General features: G+C 36.1%; 1 protein-coding gene across 1 annotated transcript in view; it reads right to left on the minus strand.

Annotated features, from left to right (window-relative positions):
- SOX6 (SRY (sex determining region Y)-box 6) overlaps window positions 1-24,849 on the minus strand; it is a 239,801-nt gene that overhangs the window by 11,622 nt on the left and 203,330 nt on the right. Inside the window, exon 12 of the mRNA XM_010150535.1 lies at window positions 16,614-16,722. Within this exon, the coding sequence (XP_010148837.1) occupies window positions 16,614-16,722 (109 nt within the window). The remainder of the gene's footprint in view (window positions 1-16,613; window positions 16,723-24,849) is intronic.

Raw genomic sequence — 24,849 nt, forward strand, 5'->3', positions numbered from 1 at the left:
TTTTAGATTTTCACAGAGCTGAGGTGTAGAACTGGTTAATACAGGAAGAAGAGAGGGCATACCCTAGATAAGGCATGCTTTTACCAGAAATACATTTGCAATTGTGATGATAACATGTATTTTTAGGCTTATGCCTTAGATCTAAAAGAAAGACAAAAAGTCTTTACATTTTAAGAATGACATAGTCTTAGGCCTCATCAAACTGTTCATATAATTCCATACCTTAAGAAAGGTACTTGACAACAAATAAGCACAGCAGTAAGTCCCATCTTCTCTAAAATATTACAGCTTACAAGACAGATTTATTTGCCAAATAGTAGAAGATTAGTTCTTTACACTAAGTAAAACACTGATTTCAATGACTGGCTCACAAGATTTTAATTGTGCAAAACCTGTCTCCTGATTTAGTGGGAAAACACAATATGTTCGGTATACCATTTTAAAAATTCTGTATAGGAAATAAATTTACATGAAAAAAAAAGTCTTAAAATAGAGGATGCATAACTAATACACTACCTTTTTGCCACCAGGTCCACAGTACATTAATTTCATTTAAAACGCACTGACCATACAGGATAAATTGATTTTGCTTTATATGGTGTTGACAGCCATGTTTATTGTGCAGTGAAATGTAGTGTAGTTTCAAGCTGACTATATCCATCAACACAGGGCAATATGCTGACTACTGGGCCAGATGAAGACATACATTACCCTGAGAGCAAAACACTCATTCGTATATGGCAGTGTCTTCTCCTGAGGATCACCATGGTAATTTACGATGCCTCCAATGCCATTACTTTACAACTGACACCAATTTGGCAATTTGTATACTAACATGCATGAACATAAAAGAAGACAGGTTTGTGGCAAATGTGAGATGCAAAACTATTTAAATACTATTCTAAGTTAAGTACCATGCTACAGGTGTTCAGCATTTACAGGAGGCTGCAGCTGCAGTCGGCTTTTTACTGCAAAAAGGAACAGTAGTTTTCCTGCGCGACCTTCACGTAGGACCAATTTAAGGGTGTATATGGTTAATGACACTCTGTCCATTGTTGCCAGAATGCTGGGAACAAGCATATAAAAGATACCATCTCTTGAGAGAGGGTATATTTATTGTAAAGATACAAGTTACAAGCACAGTAAGTTAACACTGAAATATTTATTGAGGCAGATGGCTATATAATTTGAGAATAATCAAATATGTCACGTAATAGTTTTTCCATCTTTTAAAATAATACTATAAAATTTGTAACTAGTATTTGGGCAATTAGGAAGTTGGTCACAAATTTTAAAAAAAATTATTATTGATATAAAATTTCTCAATCCTTATTCAGCTACTCTACTCACAGCAAATGAAAGAAGACACATTTGAATCCATTTGATAATTTTCCATCTTTTACTTCCTCAAAGGTACTTACTCACTGTGGCCTAGGAGTTTGTCTTTAGTTCTTTCTAGCACAACTTTGGCCTGACCTTTCAAGTGTAACACAGACACAGAGTATCTTTACTAGTATCAAGATTATATGCCAGTTTTTAAATCCGGATATAATGTAGATAGAAGGAAAAAAAAAACCCTACCATGAATGATCTGTTTTCAGAGAAAGGTTACATTAGAGAGCAATTCTTATTTAAGTGTAATAAATTAAAACCATCTCAAAAAGGCCAAGAAGCTTTGGCTGTATCTGCTTTAAGCAAGTCCATACTTGAAGAATTTGAAAAAGCAGCCAAAGAGTTGATGTTCTTTGTGCTTGATCTCTGGGGAAATATTTGCAATTGACCCATAAGCCATCACAAAGGCATCTGCAAAATCAATTTCTGTAAATAACTCAACTAATAAAATCTCCATGTTCCTGTAACTATCTCAGAACTACAGAACTATATTCAGCATATAAAGCATTACAAGAAAATACTTCTGTTAGCCTGTGAGTCTATGTGGGGAGCCAGAAAGTCTCAGTATCTTTTTAGTTTAGAAATGAGGCAGTAATGATATAAAATGCATATACACTCAGTGAGGTCTTACAAGCTGAAAAACATAAGAACAAGCTTTCAAACTGATTGTTCTTAGGTACTTCATCCTGTCAATCACATACTTAGACAGTGTTGTGACCTATATAAACAATTTCAATAGGTTTTACAAAGTATGACTTTTTTCATATTGTGATAATTATAGTACTGGCAGAGGCTGAAAGAGACACCTGAAATTTTTAAAGAAAAGATACATACAACTACAAAGTAGTAGGTGGTTTACTTATTTCTGAAAATATTCTCAGAAAATTCTAGTAAATAATAAACCCAAAATAGCAAATTAAAAAAAAAAAAAATGTACTACTAATGAGTGAGAAGAAAGGAGGAAGTTGGTAATTGTCTCTCTATGGCAACTAATGATCAATCTGCTTGTTACTGTTCATACTGCAATCACAGGAGGAGGTTTTGAATTTCAGAATTAAGAGCTGGGTCAGAATTAAAAATTATTGCAAAAGTAGTACAGTTTGGCTGCCCTAATGGCTCAGTTGGCAAAGAAGTCTACACTTCGTCCTAAAGGCTGGGGCTATCCTCAAAGTTCTAGCTTCTAGCTTCTGAGGGTGTTGACTGCATCATTTCCTAGATGTTTTGCATTTGCTCAACTTGTCATGACTTTGATGATTTAAAACTAAAAGCAAATTACAGAAGAACGGTCACTTTTTTTGTGGCTATATGGCAGGCAACTCCTCTGTGGAAGCTGAATTCCAGACTAGACTCTAGGAACAATACTTGGTCAAAGAACACCACAGAATGAATCTAAAAATGTTACAGCTTCATTAAAGTAATTTCAAACAGTGTTTTTGTTCCAAAACAGACTGATAGCTCTATAATGGCAGTGGAGGGGAAGAAGAACCCCTGTTCTTTAGAAAGAGAAAATAATCTGATCATCAAGATAAACATTTTCACATGAATAAAATATTAAGAATCACCCAGTAACAATTGTTAGATTGTTTGTTTATTTATTCCGGTCTTCATCTGAGTTTCTCATCTTTTGTAAAGACAAGAATTCTGGGACAGGCACCATCCCTTAGCATGTTCCCTGAAATCTTGACCACATTAAGATTCATTCTATTGTCTTTAATGATATGTGGTTTAACCTTCCATTTTATATATCATCTACCACAACAAAACCTCAGACTGGGCCTTTACATGTTACCAGAATGCAAACAGTGATAAACGTGATAGAAAGGAGCAAAAAAAGAGGTTGAGAAAAAGATGAGAAAAGAGAAGTGACAGCAAAGAGATTTTTATCAGTCACTCTGTTACTCTTTAATTACTCTTCACACTCTGGCTATTGATTCATGCTTGAAGTGATACATTTCCTTTGACCACCCCAGATAATGATCTTTGGCTACTCTACTGAATATACTGCAAACTATCTTCCATAGACATATACCAAGATAGGATATATATAGAAATAAAGACAATCTTTCTAGGTTCCTAGTGTAAAAGTGACTGGAAAGTAGTAAAGCTCCTATCATCAGTTATTCCTTAAGCTAATATGACATTTTTGTTGACTTTGGAAAAGACTGATTGTGACCTCTAAAATATCTGGCCCTGTCTGTGGTAATACAACTAGCACTACTAGCAGCTTGCATTGCAGAGACCTGAACCTAATGAACATGCAAACAGGAGGTCACTTTTTTACTACTAGAGATGGGTTACTCATAAACATGGAAATGCTATAAAAACAGGAAGCATGAAAAATGGCTTGGTCCCCTTTCCTGCTCTTAACGTGTGGAGAGACAAATGCAGCCTTTATGAAAGATATAGCAGTATTTCATAGCAGACAGAAAAATGTAAATCTGGAAAGAATAGAATGTCAAAAGAAGCTTTGGAAAGTTTAGAATACAAGAATAATCATTTAATTACTGAGTTCAACGTTCAGTTTTGGAGGCTACAAAAATTACTACTTCACTGTAATCTAAGTGACTTGCAGTAGCGTTAGTGTAACATTAATCTGTTTTGCCCTTGCCTGCCTATTACTTCTTCATCCCCATCCACATTCAGAAGACTTTCTCATTCTTTATTACCAGCAAAAGAGGCAAAATAATTGGGTATCTCAGGAACTGTTGTCATTACTGGTGTGACTTTACTAGGCAAAACTAACACCCACTTGGAAACATGACTACCTGTGGGACGGGGATGCCTGTAGTCACACAGTGGCAGAAATGGTCTGCAGGGAATTGTCTGTCAAGATGCTTCCATTCCAATTGCTAAACAAATATTACTCAGCTGGGATTTGAGGGCCGAACATTTCGTATGGGCTGCATGTCTGTGAATGAAAAAGGGGAAATGACTGCAAAAGACATGAGTGATTCATGAAGTACTGGAATATTTAAATGTACTCTAAAATATTTCACCTACAAAGGTTCTGAAATGTGCTAAGTAAATACTAAGAGATGGGAATACACCGTAGCACAGGTTAGCTACATCCATGCAACACTCACTTTGATAAGGCTTCTATTTTTCCTGTTAAGAAACTCCATTCTCTTTAAAACTTCAACAAGAAGAACCAAGAGGGAATTCCCTAAGGTCGGCTCTGAGGAAACATAAACCTCTAATTCAATAACTCCGCTACTGCACTGAAAAAGGCCTTATTATTGCAACATCCATATGGAGTCAATTGGACATTAATGACTAATCAATCCCTCCCCTTTCTATTCTACTTATAGTGTCACAAGCCATGTTTAGATTAGCCCATTTCCTGCTTAGGATCGCTCAAGATGTCTTTTGTTCTTTCAGGGCTGGCCTGATGGAGGCAGCTTAAACAAACACACGACCCAAGTGGTGCAGGAGTTATAAACTGCCATATGTGAATGAACAAAGGGGCCATACTAAAGCCTTTTGTGGTATTTGTTAATGTTTTTCATCTGAGTTTAAAAAGACCTAATGACTTTGTGGTGAGCTGATGCATGTGGCTCGTGGCTTTGCAAAATGAAGGAAATTCTAGCCAGTTATATATCAGCATATATTTTCCGAAGTGCCTTGTTTTCAATTTTGGTGGCAGTGAGTTTACTTTTTTAGTACATTTGTTTTACATATGCAAGCAAAATTCTCAGTCGCAATTAAAACACAGCACCAGTTTTCACAGCCATCTTCCCAACCTGCATGTACATCTTCCCCCATTTGAAAATCTGGAGCTAAAATTAATAGTGAAATATCTTGTCTGTTTAAAATCAAATCAACTTTTCTCAGCTCTATCAGTGGTAGCAGTTCACTCACCAGTGTTCAAAGCTGAATTATTAGCTGCGTCATATTAAGTACTGAAACAATATTTCTAAATAAGCTATTAGCACATTGATGGTCCACAGCCAGCCATGCCCAAATCTACATTATTTAAATGAACTAAAACTGCTAAATGAAACTACTTTCTTGATGGCTTACACAAACGGTTTAGATTTCTTGACCACACTTTATGGCAAAATTAACCCTTGTGGAAATTTGGTATGGAATACAGCTATAAAAAATACAATATTTTAAATTACATGGAATATTAACTGAATTAATTAGTGCTTAAGGCCTAACTTAAGCCCACAGTGGCCTACATAGTTCCACTTGTGCTGTAACATAAGAGCATGAGAAGTTATTCTGTGAAGATCCATGAAACATCTAGAGAGAACTTGGGGAGGTATGTAAGTGTTTCAGTCATGTGCCACTTGCAGACTTGAAGATCCTTCACAGATAATTCATTAAATGTTAACAATCGCATTCTGACATTAATACTGTTGATAAAAAATGTGAAACATATTTAAGTTGAAAGTTATTCAGGTTAAGTAATGATGAAAAAATTGAGGGATTGCCCATCATCAGGTCTAACTAAATTCAACATACACAGAAACCCTATCTTCCTTTCCCTTTGATATTTTATTCATACTCAAATGAGGAAAGTGGCAGCCCACAGAAAGGAAAACCATGGACAAAACACCCCATCCCAAGAGAAACATTACTAATTATTATTGTTAGGTGTCTGACAAGATCTATTGATACTGCAAATTTGGTTGATTTTGTTGGGGTTGTTTGTTTGTTTGTTTCCTAGAAAAACTGTTGTTCTAACAGCTAAGCAACTATTGTTACTACATTAATCATATTCAAAGTCAAAACAATACAAAGAGGAATGAACTAATCTATTTAACATAGAAATGTTTCCATAAAATTAACAGCTTTATTGCCAGTGGAGCTGTTACTCACATAGTTTCAAAATTCTCTCCATATGACATTGTCACCTAGAATATCCAGAAAACATGATACTGATTTAAAACACAGGAATTAATTCTTCAGTCATCCCTAATATTTTTTTTTAATCCTGCCTGAAGAAAGGCCGCAGGACATGATCCATTCATATTTCACTCAATGCTTTGTTTTGTTTTAAGATGGAGAAATCATAGAATCATAGAATGGTTTAGGGTGGAAGGGACCTTAAGGACCATCTATTTCCAACACTCATGCCCCAAGCCTCATCCAGCCTGGCCTTGAACACTTCCAGGGATGGGGCATCCACAGCTTCTCTGGGCAACCTGTTCCAGTGCCTCAATGGCAGACAGGCATTCACCACAGAGGAAAAAGGAAGCCTGACTTCATATTTTATTGTTCAAGGTGTGGCTGAACACTGTTAATGAATATCTTTCCTTTTCCTGTGTAGCAAAACAATGACTTTTAAAAGCTTAAGTACAACATGGTTTATAAAAGGCAACTATGTTTAACAATAGCAGAGAAGTTTACAAAACCACCTTCAAATTATGTGATATTAAGGAAATGCAGAATTCTTTGCCAAAGGTTTTAATGTGTGTTGGAATCACTGCTTTACTGGTCTATTTCCTGCATTTGGTCTGCAACTGAGTTTGTCACCTTCTAACATATACTACGTCATTCTTTGTATCAATATAACTAATTCCCTCATCCAGTGTTTGCTGTCCTCACTTGTCATATCGTATTAGTAATTAGATGGCAAGGACCTAGGGCTAGGACATGCATATGTCATTTCTTCTTCTCTTTCACATGGGGTGTTGATATTATAATAATTAATAATGTAATTAGTAAATCATATATCATAAAGGGAGAGAAGCAAAAGCAGCATGATAACAGGAGTTGTTAAGTTAACAAGTAATAAAAAATGTTAAGAATATATCTTAAGGCTAATTTTTCAAATATGCTGCACTTCTGCATTTGGGATTTTTGAGTGAAGCCAGGAAGATGTTTTCACAAACAGCAAAATGGCATGTTCAAATATGTTACCACATTTACCTGGTTTGGATTAAAAGTGGGGTATTTGCCATGAAATAGGGGCTTATGTGAAAAATTACAAATTACTTTTTTCTGAAATACTGCACTTCCTGTCAAACTATCCCTACCAAATGGAAAACATAATAATTCCACATTTGCAAAAGCTACGTTGGTACTGTAATGCCCACCCTACACAAATTTTGGACTACCTTTCCTGTAAAATTAAATCAAAGTACTAATAAGAATATTGTCTCCTTGCTACTAAGTTCTGCATTAAACATTTGCTTACACACTTGTCATATCTGCATGGAAGAAAGGCTCTTAAACACTCTTCTATTGCTGAGATACTGAGGTTTCCGAAGGAGAAAATGGTGTGCAGTATAAACTTAGACAGTTGTACAAAGAAGAGGACTTGTCTGAATCTGTATCAATTGCTCATGCTTAGCCAGAATGTAGGATGTTCTTTCCTTAATGTATTCATATTCCTCTTCCACTCGCTGTGGTCAAGGAGGTATACAAGAAGGGCAACATTCCTCCCTCCTCCACGCAGTATGATATAATGGTGACTTTCTCCATCAGCTGAAAATCAGTTGTGCCTGGAAATTTTATGCTATTTTAGGCAGCTTTAAGCTCCTTTTGCAACATTGGAGCAATACAAAGACATGCGCAGAGCTAAGAATCAGGACCATGGGGTGTTTTACGCCTATGGTGGCTGTACATGAGTGCGAAAAAACGTTTTAAATCACTGAACTACTATATTTAATTCTTCGCTCACTCCACTTAAAAATAGCTAAGCAAACTGACTGATGCTTTCAGCATTTGTGACAGTAATTTTCTCATGGGCAAAGATTTTCTGTGTAAAACTGCAGCCTACTGTTACTTTTTACAGCCTTGTTCTAAATTCCTGGAAATAATGTTTTACTATATAATGGAAATTGTGACAGACCTTTAACCATAACTGTGCTAATAGGCACTGCTATGTAAAACTCAGGGCATTGTAACAGTGGTTGGTTGTACAACATAAGAAATTCTAACTAGAATTTTATTAAATAAATGTAATATTCTGTTATAAGCAATTACTGTTGCATGGAAAGAGCAAACAAGAAAGACTTATATATAGCAGTAGGGAAAAAATACCTAAACCAGTTGAAAATGAAAAGGCAACACTTGTGGAAGACATCAAAAATTATTATTCTGAAAGTGAGAAGCACATTGTAAGTTAAATATTAGTGTCTTGAAAGGAATAAGTTTCAATGCCATGGGAAGATCGGCCCACACATCCCCAGGTCAGATTTTTTAGTTCTCAAAGTGGGAGTTCCCCCTATAAAATGTTATGGGGATGCTGGAAACAATGAGATTCACGAAGTGGGTAACATCGGAAAAGTAACGGGATGTTTTGAAAGACAGAATGTCTTATCTCTATTCCATTTGCAGGCATTGAGTTACTCCAGAACTGAAGTGCTGAATTTCATCCAACACAGCTGAAATACTGTGCCTAAGTACTTATCCCAGGCTCCTGATCTGTTGTGAGTTATTCTGAAAAATTTAAGCATATCACTCAAGTATCAGGAACCATCAAATAGATTCATGGGTGTCAAAAATAGCAACCACAATTAATGAAGGCTACCTTTTAGCATCTGGTCTAATAAATCAAAATAATAAGTTATTTTATCTTTAAATAATAAAGATATACATATGGGATTTTTTTAAATCAAAGACCTATAGCAAGAATTCAGGGGAATAAAAATTCCAGTACTTGAGCTTACTGGATTCTCTCTGGAAAGGCTTCTTTGTATTCAGGCAGCTTTCACTGTTGTCTGATTTTCATCTTTCTCCTCTCAACTGTCATAGCAACTATTAAAAATATTTATGCGCAAGAAATACCTGCGTGGAGAAGCAAAAAGTATTTATGAAGCAGTGTCACAGGAGTAGGTGATGCTTTGTCATGCATGTACTACCTGCTGTTTACACCTCTGCCTAGGAGGGTGTGAACAAGTTACCTCACAGGTTTGGATTGTGTTGGCAGCCTGCCAAGATTGATCTGCCTGCAAATCTATGGTTCCCTTTCACCTACTCCTTTGGCTGTTCCCAGTCAACCTTTTTTGGAGTTAAGAAGTAACTATGTCACCTTTTTTTATAAGCAATTATTTCCTATTGGACATATATGAGAATGTCGAGGCTTTGAGTATATAGCAGAGGTGTGCCTTTAAGAAAACGTTGATCTGTTTTTAATTAATGGATTTGCAAAACCCAGGCACCTGTCATGATGCCTGTTCTATCAGCAGGGAGGGACAAAATGAAGCTTTGACAGATGAACAGAAATTTGGACCTGGTCAAGGTGGGAGTTTCTCTTCAGCTTTGGATACCCGCCTTGTGCTCCCTTTGTAGCTCCTTTTTCTCATGTTTCTCCCCATGTGGCCAAGAAATTACTTTCTCCAATGCAAAGACTCCCTGTCTTTCCCCGTCCACATGATTCCACATTCACTGCTGCCATTGCAACCACTCATTATTCATCTTTTTTTGGCAATTGTTTTAATCCGTGATGATGCATAACACCATTTCTTTCTTTCTCCACCATTCAATTTCCCCCGCTCTTGGGCAGATAGAATCTTTCACTGTAGTAAAACATGCCTTGCAATGTGGCTAGCCCAAGTCAAATATGAATGGAAGTGCTAATTTTATGGATATAAAAAGACAGAGTGCTGTTAACTACCACAAACATTGAGCAATTAAGTGACTTTCTATGTTGGACAGTAAATTCACCATCAGAAATGCTACAGAAATGGGTTCTCAGGCTGACGCTGAATAGAAATATGTTCTTTTGAAAGCCAAGGTGAGGTTGTGCTCCTCCAGGATTGGGTGCAGGTCCAAAATCATGTTCAGATGAAAAACTGAGTATATCTGAACTGGAATCAATAAGATCAAACTGGGGCTTACTACTGGAACCAGCCTATTACCCATGGTTATGCAGCTCACTGTCTCCCCAGCTGGCTTGCATTCAGTCTACTTGGAGCATGGTCAAAGATACCATGATCAAACAGATAAGGTTTAAAGCTCTATAATCTCAGACAGTGACTTGGTATATAGAAAAACACAATTTTTAAACCAAGGACCTTAGAAATTAAAGAGACAGCACCCAGTAAAATGGAGGACACCGGCACTAAATCAAAGAATTTAAGAAGACGGACTGGTACCAATACCATGACAAGGATTCCAAGGATTCTTAATGACTGTGCCAACATCTAGGTTTCATAGCAAAGGTTATCCTTTGTGAGACTTTGAAAAGTAATCGTCTAATACAATGACAAAATAAATACATAGATACAGATAAAATGGACAGACGGATCCCACCACATTATTTAAAATAGTTTTTATCTACACTAGCAGTTGTGTACCTATTCTCAGGCCTATGGTCTGTGCTTAACACACACTAGTGGATTAGTATCAAAGGAAGAAGCAGGAAGTGCTAAAGATAAAGTTTACAGAATCAAGAAAAATGAGAAATAGAACAAATGAAAATGCCAAAACAAGAAGGAAAGGTCTTTGTGTATGTTGTCCCAAAGGGCAAACTGTGAGGCCAAATATTTAACTCACACTCACCTGATTCTAATATATTAATATGAATGAATATGGAACTAAATGTTAAGTACTAAACACAGCATTTTCATATGTTTCCATTTTCTTTATAAAAATGAATCTAGCTTCAAAATGCATCTGATTTTTCACTTGGGAAAAGAGGACACAGAGAAGTTATTTCTCTTTCACAAAATCATACAGTGAGGCAGTGGCAAAACCAATAACATTCAGATGTTATTGCCCTGAGCCCAGGATCCAATCAAGAAAACTGTATTTTAACAGATCCAATCCTTTGGCAGGAATAAAGATTAGGTCTTGATGGAATTTGAATCCCTGACTATGACTGCTGAAGCAAAACCACAGTGCAACCTGAGCTAAGGTAAAATAAGTAATGGTCAACAGGAACATTAGGTCTGTTCTGCAGATTTCTATCTACTGAAAAACAGAATCTTAACATACTTCCTACAAATTTCCAAAGCGTTTGACCACAACCACAAAAACAGAAGGATCCATTAACACAGAGCACATTATACAAGAACAAGATCCATAAACATAGAGCACATTATACAATTCAAAAGAAGCAGTGCTATCACCAAAAGGGAGCATCTGTGAAAGGAATATCTTTTTTAGAACTTGAACCAAAAAACCATATTCAGATCATCCAATATTGTAAGGTAACTAAAAACCAAATACTTTAGGTTTCTCCACCTGGAATTTAAACAGGGCTCACCTATGGCTCCTATATATTCTACACACTCTGGTCAGTTATCTATGTCAGTCATCTTCAGAAAGTAGTTTTAGCTACAGCTAGATTCAAAGCTGTCTTGGTGCATTCATGCTAGTTAGCTGTACTTCAGTACTGACAATCTCAAATGTTCAAAATTATGAAGCTGCCTACAGAAAGAATGATGCTTCCTTTAAAATGATGAGGTTTGGAGAAAAAAAAAATAATCCTTGTTTAATTCTATAATTGGCTGTTGTTTATAATTTTGCATACCAGTCACTGAACATTTATGAGGCTCTCAAATCATGTTTTTGTATTTTGCTAGCTACAACTGTATCATATATTTTAACATGACAACTGGGATTTCCTGGTAATGATATAAGTCTAATAGCTGTGGATTATTCATCAATAGTGTCACAGTCAGTGGCAATGTTTTTAAATACAGCCTGAGCATGACTTTTAATACGGTTATCCCAGGACTGCTGGTGGCTAAGGAAGTAATATAGACATTGGTTTATGTCATATTTAATAAAAAACTCTTGTTGATGATTTTCAGGCCTCCTTTCAGATGACAGTTAAGTCATTATGAGTAACACCAGCTTTGAATACGACTTCATATGCTAGATCATCTCTGAAAGTACACCTAGTTGTCATTAATCTTGAAAAGGTTTCCCCCACTGGGCGGAGACAAGTCTTAAAAGTCACTCTGCAGTATCCTTTCATATTTGTATTTTAATTGCATAGAGCTAAATTTAACCAATTTCAAGACTTGTCTTATAATTCATGATTTAAAAAAAAAAAAAAACATAAATTTCATCTGCTGGTCAATGATCCAGTACCACAAGCACTCCTAAAATTAAAGGAAAACATGACTCTGATCCTGTCAAACTGAGGTCACTGCTGTATGTTACAGAAAAGATACACGGAGTAGAGAGAATCATTGCTAGATAATAGTACAAAGGTATTCCATAAAACACAGAAATCTGCTGATATTTCTTATAACAAATTACTTGACTCTTAATGGCTGTGTCGTAGCTATGGGAATGAGGAGCACTTCCCAGATTGGGTCTATCTTGGCTGCCTGCTGAGATGAGACAGATATGTACCATGCCTCTGCATACTTTAGTTTCCTTTGGAAATGCAGGTGTGCAGGTAGGCAGGGAGTGGAACTACACTACCACAGCCCCCTTGGTCTAGATCATTCAGGGGCTTAGGATGCATCCCATACTGCATTTAACCCCAGTTTATGGCCAGCAATGGGACTAAATTTGGAATCCTTGGCTCAGAAATTAATCTGTTACACCACTCCCCCCACTGTCCCAAAACAAACGCCTGTTACAAATAGTGAATAAGTCTTCTCCAAAAGGAGAAAATTTCATAATTCTGAAGTTCTAAAATTCTGCTGATAGGAGTAAATCCATCTGACAGATTTAACAGCCACACACTCTGTCACAATTGCTTTTGAACCTCAGAGATTTGAATGTGTTTCTGATGCAGAAAGAGGGTCAAAAGTTGACCACCAATATGTTACTTCAGAAATCTTTGTTTTCTATATGAATATGTCACTGGCATAAAAGCACACAACAAAACACATAAATATTATCTAAAGTTGTCTACAGCAACCTGTACTCAAATGATACTAAAAAATGCTGAAAAAAATATTAAAAGTAGGAAACAATGTCAAAACAGAAAGGAAGGTGTGAAACACTAACTCTTTGAGGAATCTGACTATGGCTATTAGGAATCTTTGATATTCAGTTGAGATTGTGACCTTGGCAACATACTAAAATGCAACAAGACTGCCTTCTTAGTGGAGGCTAAAGAAGAGGAACGAAACTGGGGAAGGGTCTGGAGCACAAGACCTGTGAGGAGTGGCTGAGGGAACTGGGATTGTTTAGCCTGAAGAAAAGGGGGCTCAGAGAAGACCTTATCACTCTCTACCACTACCTGAAAGGAGGCTGCAGATGTAGGGGTCCGTCTCTTCTCCCAAGTAGTGATCAATAGGGTGAGAGAAAACCACCTCAAGTTGAGCCAGGGGAAATTGGATATTAGGAAAAATTTCTTCACTGAAAGGATTGTCAAGCACTTGAACGGGCTGTGCAGGGAGGTGGTTGAGTCACCATCCCTGGACGTATTAAAAGATGTGCCGACATGGTGCTCAGGGAGATGGTTTAGTGGTTGACTTGATAGTGTTAGATTAACAGTTGGACTTGATGATCTTAAAGGGGTTTTTTTCCAACCTAAGTGATGCTACGATTCTAGAGAATAAGTTGTCAAGATTCTTAGTAACCAAGTGTTGAAAAGACACGTATGGAAGCACAAAATTATAGCAACACATAAAAACTTCCTTACATGGCAAACCTAGGAAGATCTGTAATAGATTCATGACGATTTGAAGAGTTACTATTCATGAAGATGAACAAAGTCTCTAGCATGGTACAGTACATCAGAGGTCACAGTTTTACTGCTGATATTCCAGAAGCACTGTTTTCAATGGACTTCCACTCTAAATGCTGCCACACTACAAGTGCCACCTCTTAGCCAGCTTGCTAAAGATAAGGGGGAAAAGTTTGGGTGGTATTTTGAATGTCTTTTTTTTTTTTTTTTTATACATCCAGTTAATATTCAAATTCACCTTGTCTACAACTAGAAGGACAAATAAGCAGCTCAGTTTTGAACTCCCGCCAACAATTTTTTTCAGATCAGCAGAGGTATTCGTCCAGTACCTCTTTTCCAGAGACATCTTTTGGCTGATGAACAAGGTCTGGAAATTGGAATCCATTAATGAACTCAGATTTCCCATGTGGCAACACATTATGCCTCAAAGTGCCCCACTAGCTCTAGAAAGACACGTACACTGTCCTTAAACTGGCACATATCACAGTGGCTTGGGTTACATATGTCAAAGTTTCATTTTGCACTATCCAGTAATAGGGGGGGCTATCAATACCACGAGGTGCATCAAGATACTAAATTAAGGACAGTGGAAAGAGAAAGGATGAATTGAAGGCAATGAGCTAAACCAAGAAAGTCGTCAGGGATTTGATGTCATATGAAAAACTAACTCTGTATCTGTAAGTGTTCTGTTACAGCTTTTCCTCGCAACTGAGGAAAAAAAAAATATCCTTCCACACACTGAAATATGAGAAGTTGCCAGAGGATGGAAATTCCTTTACAGAACAGTGTATAAATAACTGGTTAGTCAACAAGTACTTTTGATAGTCCACATATCTATTTTATTTTTTTCTAGAAAAAAAAGTAATTGCAAAACACCTGTCTGGAAGTTACGTTTTACCTACATTTCGTTCATTATTTTTCTGTTTAAAGGCAATACAAGAGTGGCCAATCACATCCAATAAAGGATGACTAAATGAAGCTCATAAATAATAGCTCCATAAAAATGAAAATGTGGAAATTATTGGTTTTAATTTATAAATTATTTCCATATATATTATAAACTATTTGTAAAAAATGGCTGATTAGCTTCAGTCATCATATCTTACTGTTATGGAGACCTGAAATCTTGACTACGTCAAAATACTTTAAAAAAATTTTTTAAGCAAAAAAAATGTCAGGATGTGCTCCCTGTTGCATGTGTCAGTTCCAGTGACAAGCTAATAATGATATTAAGTCAATAAGTAGGAATATTTTGCTGAATTGAATTTGAGTCTTAGTTGTTCCTCTGTATGGGTGAGTCAGTACAAGAACATCTTGAAACTGAACTTGCAGCTTGTCCACTATATACTAGTCCTTGCCCAAAACAGTTTTAAATTCAGCTTTTGTTAGTATGCCTAGAGACTGATTAAGAATAATGTATGTCATCTGGCAAGCAAGAGTAATCCAGGTCCTTGGATGTTTTATCACAGGCATACCATGTACTACCTATACAGTAAAGAAAATATAAGATTTACAAGTGCTATTGTTGTCAGATTTCAAAATGAAGGAACAGTTCATGATACCCTACCTGGACCATTTATTTCTGGGTCACAGGAAGACAGAACAGAATATGAGCTCATATAAATATAAAGAACAGAAAACATTAATGCCTTTTTATCACAAAAAATCTGTCACAGTATTTCAAGAATCATTTGAAAATAACTCTGTTTGGCAGCAATCACAAGTTTATTATACCTATTCTTTTGATTCAAGAATAAAAGCAGATGTTTAACCTGTCAGATGTTTGGATATTAATGGGAAAATTCAGAGGTGTTTTAACCTTTTCTCAAGAAGAGTGGCATAACTAGAAATTGTCAGGTTGAAAAAGAGCAAAATGGTTCCTGAACAGGTGTAAATTGAGGGGGCAAAATGTTGCACAATATTCTGTCTGAATAATACATTAATTTTTCTACAGTGACAGGTAGGGTTCCTGTCTATGTACATGTTCCCTTCTAATGTATCATAGGGTAGAAAGGACACCAGTGGCATTCACTCCCGGAGCATGCATGGTAACCCCACTAGAGACTAAACTCCGTTTTGATAAAAGCTGATTTTAACCTGTGGCTCGACATGGTATGTCTGATACACAGAAGTCTCACTAAAATAAGTGCAAATGCACCGGAGGTTTATATCATGCAAAAGACATTTTCATAGAGAAAATGTGAAATATTTTTCCATTATCATTTGACAGCTGCCTGTCAACAATTACACTTGCTATATCTTCAATAGTTTGTGAGCGCACTGATGGGTAGACTTCTTAAAGACCTTTATCTTTCTTCAGAGCTGCTAAATCCTTAAAAACTGGTGAAGAAAAGAAGTGTATATTGCCTTGCTAAGATAATTTTCTCAAATTTTCCTGCACTTTTATGAATAGTATAGTGTAAACACTTAACTCACACCTCTGGGGGAAAAAACAGTTGCATTGCAGAGGGCTTAAAGGGCTATACAGTTCTTGTCATGTACCACACCCTTTGCTATGGACTTATTACAGTCTCTCAGAAATACACAGAAATCATTCAAGTGTTGCTCTGGGATGTAAGCTAAACAGTACTGATGACACTGGCAGCATTTCAGCCATACGATTCTGTAATGCAGTGTTCAATAACCCATAGTCAAAATTGCAACTCACCTTCTGCATCTTCTGGCCTTGTAAGATCGATGACACCAGGGCCCAGTTTTCCATCTTCATTGGGTTTCCCTGTTAATTGTGGGCCTAAATTTTCAAACCTTGTTCTTTCCTGAAAAAGAACAGAAGTAGGCTTAATGCTCCATACAGGTCAGTATCATTATAAGCCTGTCCATATGTGCGTGCACTGATACATGCCTTATTTTTAAAATCTGAACAATGAGTGCATTTAATTAGAATTTTAACTCAGGGACTTTTTTTTACAGATTGTGAATGTTTGCATTTATGAAAATCAGTTTTGAATGTGAAACATATACAGAAACTTTGAGATTATTTTGATCTGCACTGCCATAATGCATAAGCGATTGTACATGCAAATACAAAACACTCTTGGCAGCAAACAGTGCTGAATGACGCTGCTCACTTTGCCTTTCCATTTATTTTTTAACTTAAACTGGAAAAGACAATCAACATTAGGGAGACATGAAAATTCAGAAGTTGAAAGAAGACTTTTTATTAAAAAACACTGCTAATTTAATGGAAAAAGCACTTTTTCCCCACTATGAGATTCAAGTTTGCATTCATACCTCTGAGAAAACACAAGTCTGAATTTTATGCAAGAGGTTTCCAAACACAAGTATTTGAAAGAAGGAATAGGAGAGGAGACCTATAGGTCTCCAATAGGCTCCGAGGAGACCTCATTGCAGTTTTCCAGTATCTGAAGGGGGCCTACAAGGGTACTGGGAGAGGACTTTTTACAAGAGCCTGTAGTGATAGGACAAGGGGTAATGGGTATAAATTGAAATCAGGGAGGTTTAGATTAGATGTCAGGAAGAAATTCTTCACAGAGAGGGTGGTGAGGCACGGGAACAGGTTGCCCAGAGAAGCTGTGGATGCCCCATCCCTGGATGTCTTCAAGGCCAGACTGGATGTGGCTTTGAGCAACCTGGTCTAGTGCAAGGTGTCCCTGCCCATGGCAGGGGGGGTGGAACTAGATGATCTTTAAGGTCCCTTCCAACCCTAACCATTCTATGATTCTATGATTCTATGAATAATAGATGACAGAACTGATATTATTATTTTGTCTATGGATTTAAATTGTACCTCAGTGGAAAGGGAACCTAAGGAGATGAAAAAAATTAAATATACTCCTAGAAAAACAGAAAGCTTTTGAGAGATAGAGACTTCCATATGAAACCTGGAACTAGAAAGTGGGAACTGAAAGGTATTTTATATGTTAACCCAGTTCTTCAATCAACTGCTGGACAAGGGCACTATAAATGACAGTGTAATGTTGTCTCACACAGCAGTCTCTGCAGTACCGTGTATCACTAGCAAAGTGTTCAATGGTTATCATTAATTTAGCGTTCTCATTTGAAGGAACATAGCATGTTTTCCCTCTTGCCTTGTTACCTCTTCAGACTAAACTTGGCATTATGTTGTACTTGTGAATGAATGAAACCTTGTTGTTCATTACGATGAAACAATATTAAATGTCATGTCAGCTTGAATTTACAGACATGAAATACCAGCTTTCAGCTCTACGAACAGTTTCTCCATGTTATACTTAATGCATTATGCAGAAGTAGAAGTGCTGATTGCTGTTCAGTCTATTGTTCAATGACCTAGTTCTGTGCTGTGCATACCAGACATAAGAAGAAAACACTAGGAGTTTCTCTCCTTCAGGATGGTTAGAAACTGGGAAATGTTCTTAAGGACAAAACATACTTGATGGCCTTGACTCCTCATTTGCTTCACCTCCAAAAGCTTCTTCTTTCCAATGTGATTATTTTTTTATTATCATTATCTTTCAGTAATAAAACCCCACTAGGCCAACAACTGAGGAATTCTTTTGATTCCTCATTCTTTTGATTCCTTCGGCCATTGATTTTTTAAAATTATTTTCTGTTTAATTTGCAGAGGAAGACGAGAAAGCACAATCTGACACTGGATTTGCCACAACATGCAGCTGAAGCATTTCAGGTACTAACTGAATTTCTAAAAGTTCTTCAGAATCTTCCAGTTGAACAAAATAAATGCATTTTATATTTGGTTAACTGCTTAACTTATTTTCTTCTGTAAAATCTGTGGTTGATGAAGGAGCTTACATATACAAAGGAACTCACGAGAAAAGAAGGAGTTGCAAATGAAATGTGACTGCAGAAAGGCACTGCAATAGTAGAGGCCCAATAATATACTGAAAGATGTTGTGCACTGTAATAATACACCTGAATCATCAGGATGGGATCTGATTTACTGGTAGACAGAATAAAAAATAAGTTTGTCAAGGATTCTGCCTTTTATTGCAAAGGACTGATTTGCAGTTGAGATAAAAACAAAGATCAGTACTAAGAAAACAGCTTTTGGCACATATACTGTCTCTTCCAAAATATTTGCACTAAAAGCTTTTTCTTAAGGTTGCTAATGTAGCACCTGCAGTATTCTTGGAAGAACAGCCTTTAACTGTGTTTCAGAAGGAGAAGTACCTTTCTGCTGTAAAAATCAACAGACCTTGCTACATATCAATATGCACATTTGAAATATCTTTCTAGTCATTCATTCTCTTTGATTTTACCAGAAAATATTCTGTTTAAAAAAAAAAAGAAAGAAGAAAAAGTTTCTGAAAGAATATCAATATTTTGACATGGAAGAAGAAAAGGGAAAATTACATTATAAGGCTCAGGAACAGTAAAATGAAAGTACTTTACCACAAAAATACCTGGTCTTGTCAAACAAAGAAAATGTACTTATAGTTATTTCATAACCCCCTCCTTCTAATTCATGAAAAGCTGCAACAAAGCTAGCTATATTTAAGTCTTTGAAGTGCCTTTTAAAGTCATTCCTTTACTTGCTTTTTTACTGAAAATAATCTTGGAAAAAAATTAATATTTGTGTTGCATTTACACAAATTCAGAGAACTGCAAACAATAGGAAAATGTTTTTCAGTGCTAATGTTTTTCTCTAGTAGATGCCTTTACAATTCCATGAAATACAACAAATTCATATGAAATTTGTTATTACGGAGGAAAGTTGTCCCACTAGGCTCCAACCCTTTTTTATGGGAGTTGTCTTTGCTCCTGTGAATTCATCCTAAAGAGAAGAGTTATTTGCAATAAAAATCCTTTAAAGTATATTCTTTTCCTAGTATGAGCAAGGACTAAGAGAAAGACTGATTCTGTATGTAATATTCCTATATGAACAAAATAAGACATACTTTCATTAAAAGTAAATGGGTCTATACATAGCTGCACTAACAAATATGTAACCTACAAATGCATTATATTTGTACACATGCACATCAATTACTAGATATATTGCTACCCCCCCTAACCTAGGTTAATAGATTTTGAGTTTGTAATAAAGTGCACTGCTATGGACAGTGCAGGCGGGGTTTTTTTTTCTGTGAAAAAGCATTTTGGACCTGTATTTTGAGTTGATTTTTTGTACTATGGAGCTTATACTGTATTGTCACATTAAGTTTTCCCATTTAAATTTCATAAAAAGGGTTTAGGATATGACACTGACAACCCCTTCTCATGAGTAGATCAACACAGTCAATTGGAGTTTGCACTAGAAAACTGAAGGCTCTTCCCAGAAAAATTCAGATCCTTTGTGCTTCTTTATATGTTGAACATACAGTAAAAATAATCACTTCTTTAAAATGAGAAAAAGAAAAGATTCTTCTTAGCAGCCAAATCTTAATTTTCCATTCTATGATATGATTAGGCACTTATTTATGCGTTGTCAGTCACAAACATGCAGAAAACGTAGAAGTTATTGAAAAAATTAAAGTCTGCTCAACTGTCTTGCAGGACTGTTGGTTCTCTAAGTGCTTTGAAATTATGATGTATGAGGTAGATGTTGCATATTAAATAAAGATATTTAAATTATAAAGCCCCCGTTAGTGAGAGCTGATGAATGTTAAATGTTATGAGCCACAAGGCTGTGGCATCCATCATATTCACATATTATCACAGTCAGTGATGGAGCAGCCCCAGTGATGACAGATAGACTGCTAGATAGTTATCCCTTATTTCCAGAGTCGCCAAGCAAGCCTTTCAACCCCTTTGGTATTATTTTTAGCTTTGCATTAAATTAGCAACTTTTCCATCACGTTCTGGCAGAAAGTATCAATTCTTTCTTCACGTGTGGAAGGTAAAAGAATGATTTAGTGAATCAGGGAGCAAAGGGAAAGGAAGCAGTAGCCCTTACCTCTGAAAAGGCTGCAAACTTCAAATGACTAGAAACAAATATAAAATTGTGATCTTGTGAAAGAACAGCAATGAAGCAGTAAGCACACAATAATGGCTTTTCTCTGCACTTAGATAAAAGCTGAATTTTTGATGTGCACAGTATATTTTCATAAAATTTTATATACTATGTTTTATACGCTTATTGGCTATTTCATAATAATGTGTGCGCTAACAGTAAAATTGCTCTTAAATTTATGTGTGTTATTTATACGTTCCCACGTAACAATGCTTTTTGTTGTAAAAAATATTCTGTTTATTAATGTAACTTTACAACCACTGCATCCAAGATCCGTGGTAAATTAATGACATTTTTATTATTTTATAGTGTCATTAAATTTTTACTGATCACTCCATCAAACAGAAGCAATAAAGGCCATAATGTAAACTGGGACACTTAGATCAGGGGAGCAGGAAGGCATTCCACATCGTCTGAAGTAAACGGCTTGCTATAAATGATATTTATACCATCTTTAAGGATGTGAGAATACTTGGACAAGTTTGGCAAAACTGTTTCTGTAGTACCGTGGATTGTGTACTTAAATAACAGTTTACTTGCCAGCAAGACAATTTTTTTTCAAACCATATGTGAGAAGATGACTGATTGCATCCATCTCTTGAAAAATAATATATGAAATGTAATAATACACTGGGCACCCCTCCCTTCTGGATTACCAAGGCTGATCCGACTATACCCATGCCTCAAATTATTTCAACATGCTTGCTTTTTCCACATCTGAAATGTATGCTTAGTCTGAAATGGAAAATGGCATGCACCCTGATCATTGTGTAAAAGACTTAAAATATATATGTATTTTTTGCAAACAAATACTTTTTATTTAAGTAGACATGTTTCAACAATGATGTAATACCCTTTATTTCAATAGTCTAGCATGGAAGCAGTTACCAACATTAAAATAAAGAGCCAGTTTCTAGAAAGTGAATTAATACAGGTCATTCACAGAAGCCACAGAGCATATGACTGAAGGGATATTATTTCTTCTGAGTACAGTACTTTAGTTAGAATGACTACAAGTAATTCTCACACGTTGTCTTTATGTATGTAATGCATTTCAATTGAATTATTCCATACTAAGTGTTCTAGTAGCTTCTTTGCTAACTGTGATCTATTCCCTTCCTGTACCATGGTAAACAACAAGCAAACAACTTACTATACCCAAAACATAACAACGATACAAACCTCCCAAGCTTTTCACCTTCTTCCTACTACTTTGTAATGGCTAGGACTGAAAAGTTAAATTACCCTCCACTTAGAATCTTTTGCAACATCTTGGCACAGCAGGGATAATTACAAATTGACTTTCAGCCTTATCTCTGGATATTTTAGTTATTACGGGTGGGAAGTTTAAACATTAACCTTATTACAACAATGTCAATCATCTTACTGGTGTGCAGGCATGCAACTGCTGGAATTCTTTGGATGGCAAAGCAGATAAATACAATAGTGGCATTATTGTTACAATTAAAAGCAAGGGCTTTGGTTTTGCAGAACTGTGGTGAATAACTAGAACTTGTTTTCAACACCATAGCAGTGGGAGTTGCTCCAAGAACCAGAGAAATTAAATTAGCAAAATAGGCAAACTTACTGTAAGAATGCTGGTATTTTAATATATTACAAGATACAAAGTATATTTTTTCCAAACACAGATGTACGGTTTGCACGAATAAAGCATAAGCAAAGGTCTATGATGTTGACACAACCTGACCTTACTTTATGTAACTGAAATAATTCACTGATCTCAGGGACCAGAGCAACAGTTCAGTGAATTTCCATCCTGAAATACTGTAGTTTTCAGGTTTTTTAAGGGCCCTACGTTGTTCCAAAACCATTCCAGTATTATCTTTGTATGCTGAACATACAGCATGGACTAGCATCCCTGCGACAGAATACAGATTTGTGTTTCATTGCTTCAAAGCAAAGAGCTTGCTTGAAAAGATGTGGGGAGAGAGAAGCCATTAGGTCCCCTTTTAAACATATTCTTCCATCTTAAAGCATAACTGGAAAGGAAGAGATTAAAAGCAGATAACAGGGAATTCACACTAAAATTTCTTTGCCTGACTGGCAAGCTTCAGCTGGCTTCCACGTGACAATGAGACATATGCAGGACTAGTACAAGCAGAAAATACTCCAGAGTTGTTCAGAATTTCATAGTGATTGTCATGAACTGGGACTTTCTTCTCTTAACACCCAGAAAATCGAGAATTGCAATTTCATCAAAATTTAAAATGTCTAGAAAAAGTTTGAAACTGCAGTACTAAAAGCAAAAAAATCATCAGATAAAAAAATGCAGACCCAAACAATCTACTTGTAAACATTCTCTTTAGCTACTTATTTTGGAAGTCTGATTTTAAGGATCAGAATTCCTACAGCCTCTGGCTAGTGTGAGCAGTAGCTATCTGGATCTCCGACCACAAATAAGAAGGATTTAGATGAATTCCCTGATTATTGGGAGCATTCAGCGCATGCTAAGAAGTTAATAGACTTCAGTGCATTGAAGCTTGCCTTTAAAAATAAGTGTATGAATTTAAGAATATTTTTCAAAAAGAAAAAAAAAAAGAAAAAAGAAAAAAGAAGAAAACACAGCAAATATTTCCACCTAAATAGGATATTATGCCCTCCTACACATGAAGTATTGACATACCCATAACTATTGCCACACTTGCAGGCACTCCTAAGCTATGGATCTGCCCTGGTTAGATTACTTTCAACAGGATTACTGCACTTACTGAGCCCCCTTAACCAAATGCTTTATGTCTTTGTTCATATGGTTTTAATATGGTTTTAACCAATTGCAAGGTTATTTATAAGTTTGCAACTCCCCAGTAGTTAGAGTTATGAAGCGTTCAGACTTAAGCATATCCAGTTGTGTGGTAACCCAACTACTGCTTTCATGCGGTTTCCAACTTTTTATTCATGCACAAAGGCATGATGCATGGCAGTATCTGAGAACTTTCTGATTAACTCTTTGTTTCAGCAGCAAATTTATACAGCAGCCTACAGTAAAATTACACAGCAACTAAAATGTAAAGATTTACAAAAAATACCCAAAACCAAACCAAAACAAAAAAGTCACATGAACTGTGGAATTCCACCTTAGACTGATGAGAAGTCATTAGTCCTTGGAAAAAAAAGGGAAAATCACTTAAATTAACAGCTGGTAAATCAAAAGCAAACAAAAGGAGTTACTACTTTACACTCTGCATAATACGGCTGTAGAATTTACTAGAGGTCAGAAAGAGTCCAAAGTTTGGGCTGTCACTTGTTTTTAGAAGAGCTGGATAATTTTATGACTGTTAATAACATTTGTAGTAACACATGCTAAGATAATCAAATCTCATGTTCCAGAGTGTAAGCTGTTCAACTCTTGGAGTCAAAGAGAAATTCCCTCATTCTCTCTGCTGTTCCCTTCCCTCCTGACCAACATCCACAGATGATTAACTGGGAGCCTTCTAGGGAGAGAAGTTAATTTTCTTTTACAAGATCAGGTATTGCTCACTAGATTTAAGGGAGAACTGGTAAATGGTATAGACCAAATATATTTACCTTGTAATTAGAAGGAATCTGAATGAAAGACTTAAAAAATACCCCACATTTTCTTTTAACTAACACATACATGTGCATTTTTGAGAGACAGACAGTAATAAACAGAAATTACAATTGACATACACTTCTAATAGGAAATAGCAGGACTGGGTTGGGTTTTTTTTCTGTGCTGTACGTATAGCTGCATGCTTACACAAACTTTTCTGTTTGTGAATAATTTTATTAAAAGCATTGTCATGCATTAGAATCAGAACAGAATTTAGAAGATCAAATATCTGGTTACTAGCCTCAAAACTGTGAATCTCCTTTTCTCTTAATCATCTAGTAATATATTCCAGGCTGAAAACACAGCTTTAGCAAGAAGCCACAGCAGTATAACAACCAGCAAAACTATTCTAGGTTAAGCACAACAATTTTTTTGGAA

The sequence above is a fragment of the Eurypyga helias genome, unplaced genomic scaffold, assembly GCF_000690775.1.
Source record: "Eurypyga helias isolate BGI_N326 unplaced genomic scaffold, ASM69077v1 scaffold8274, whole genome shotgun sequence".
NCBI lineage: Eukaryota > Metazoa > Chordata > Aves > Eurypygiformes > Eurypygidae > Eurypyga > Eurypyga helias.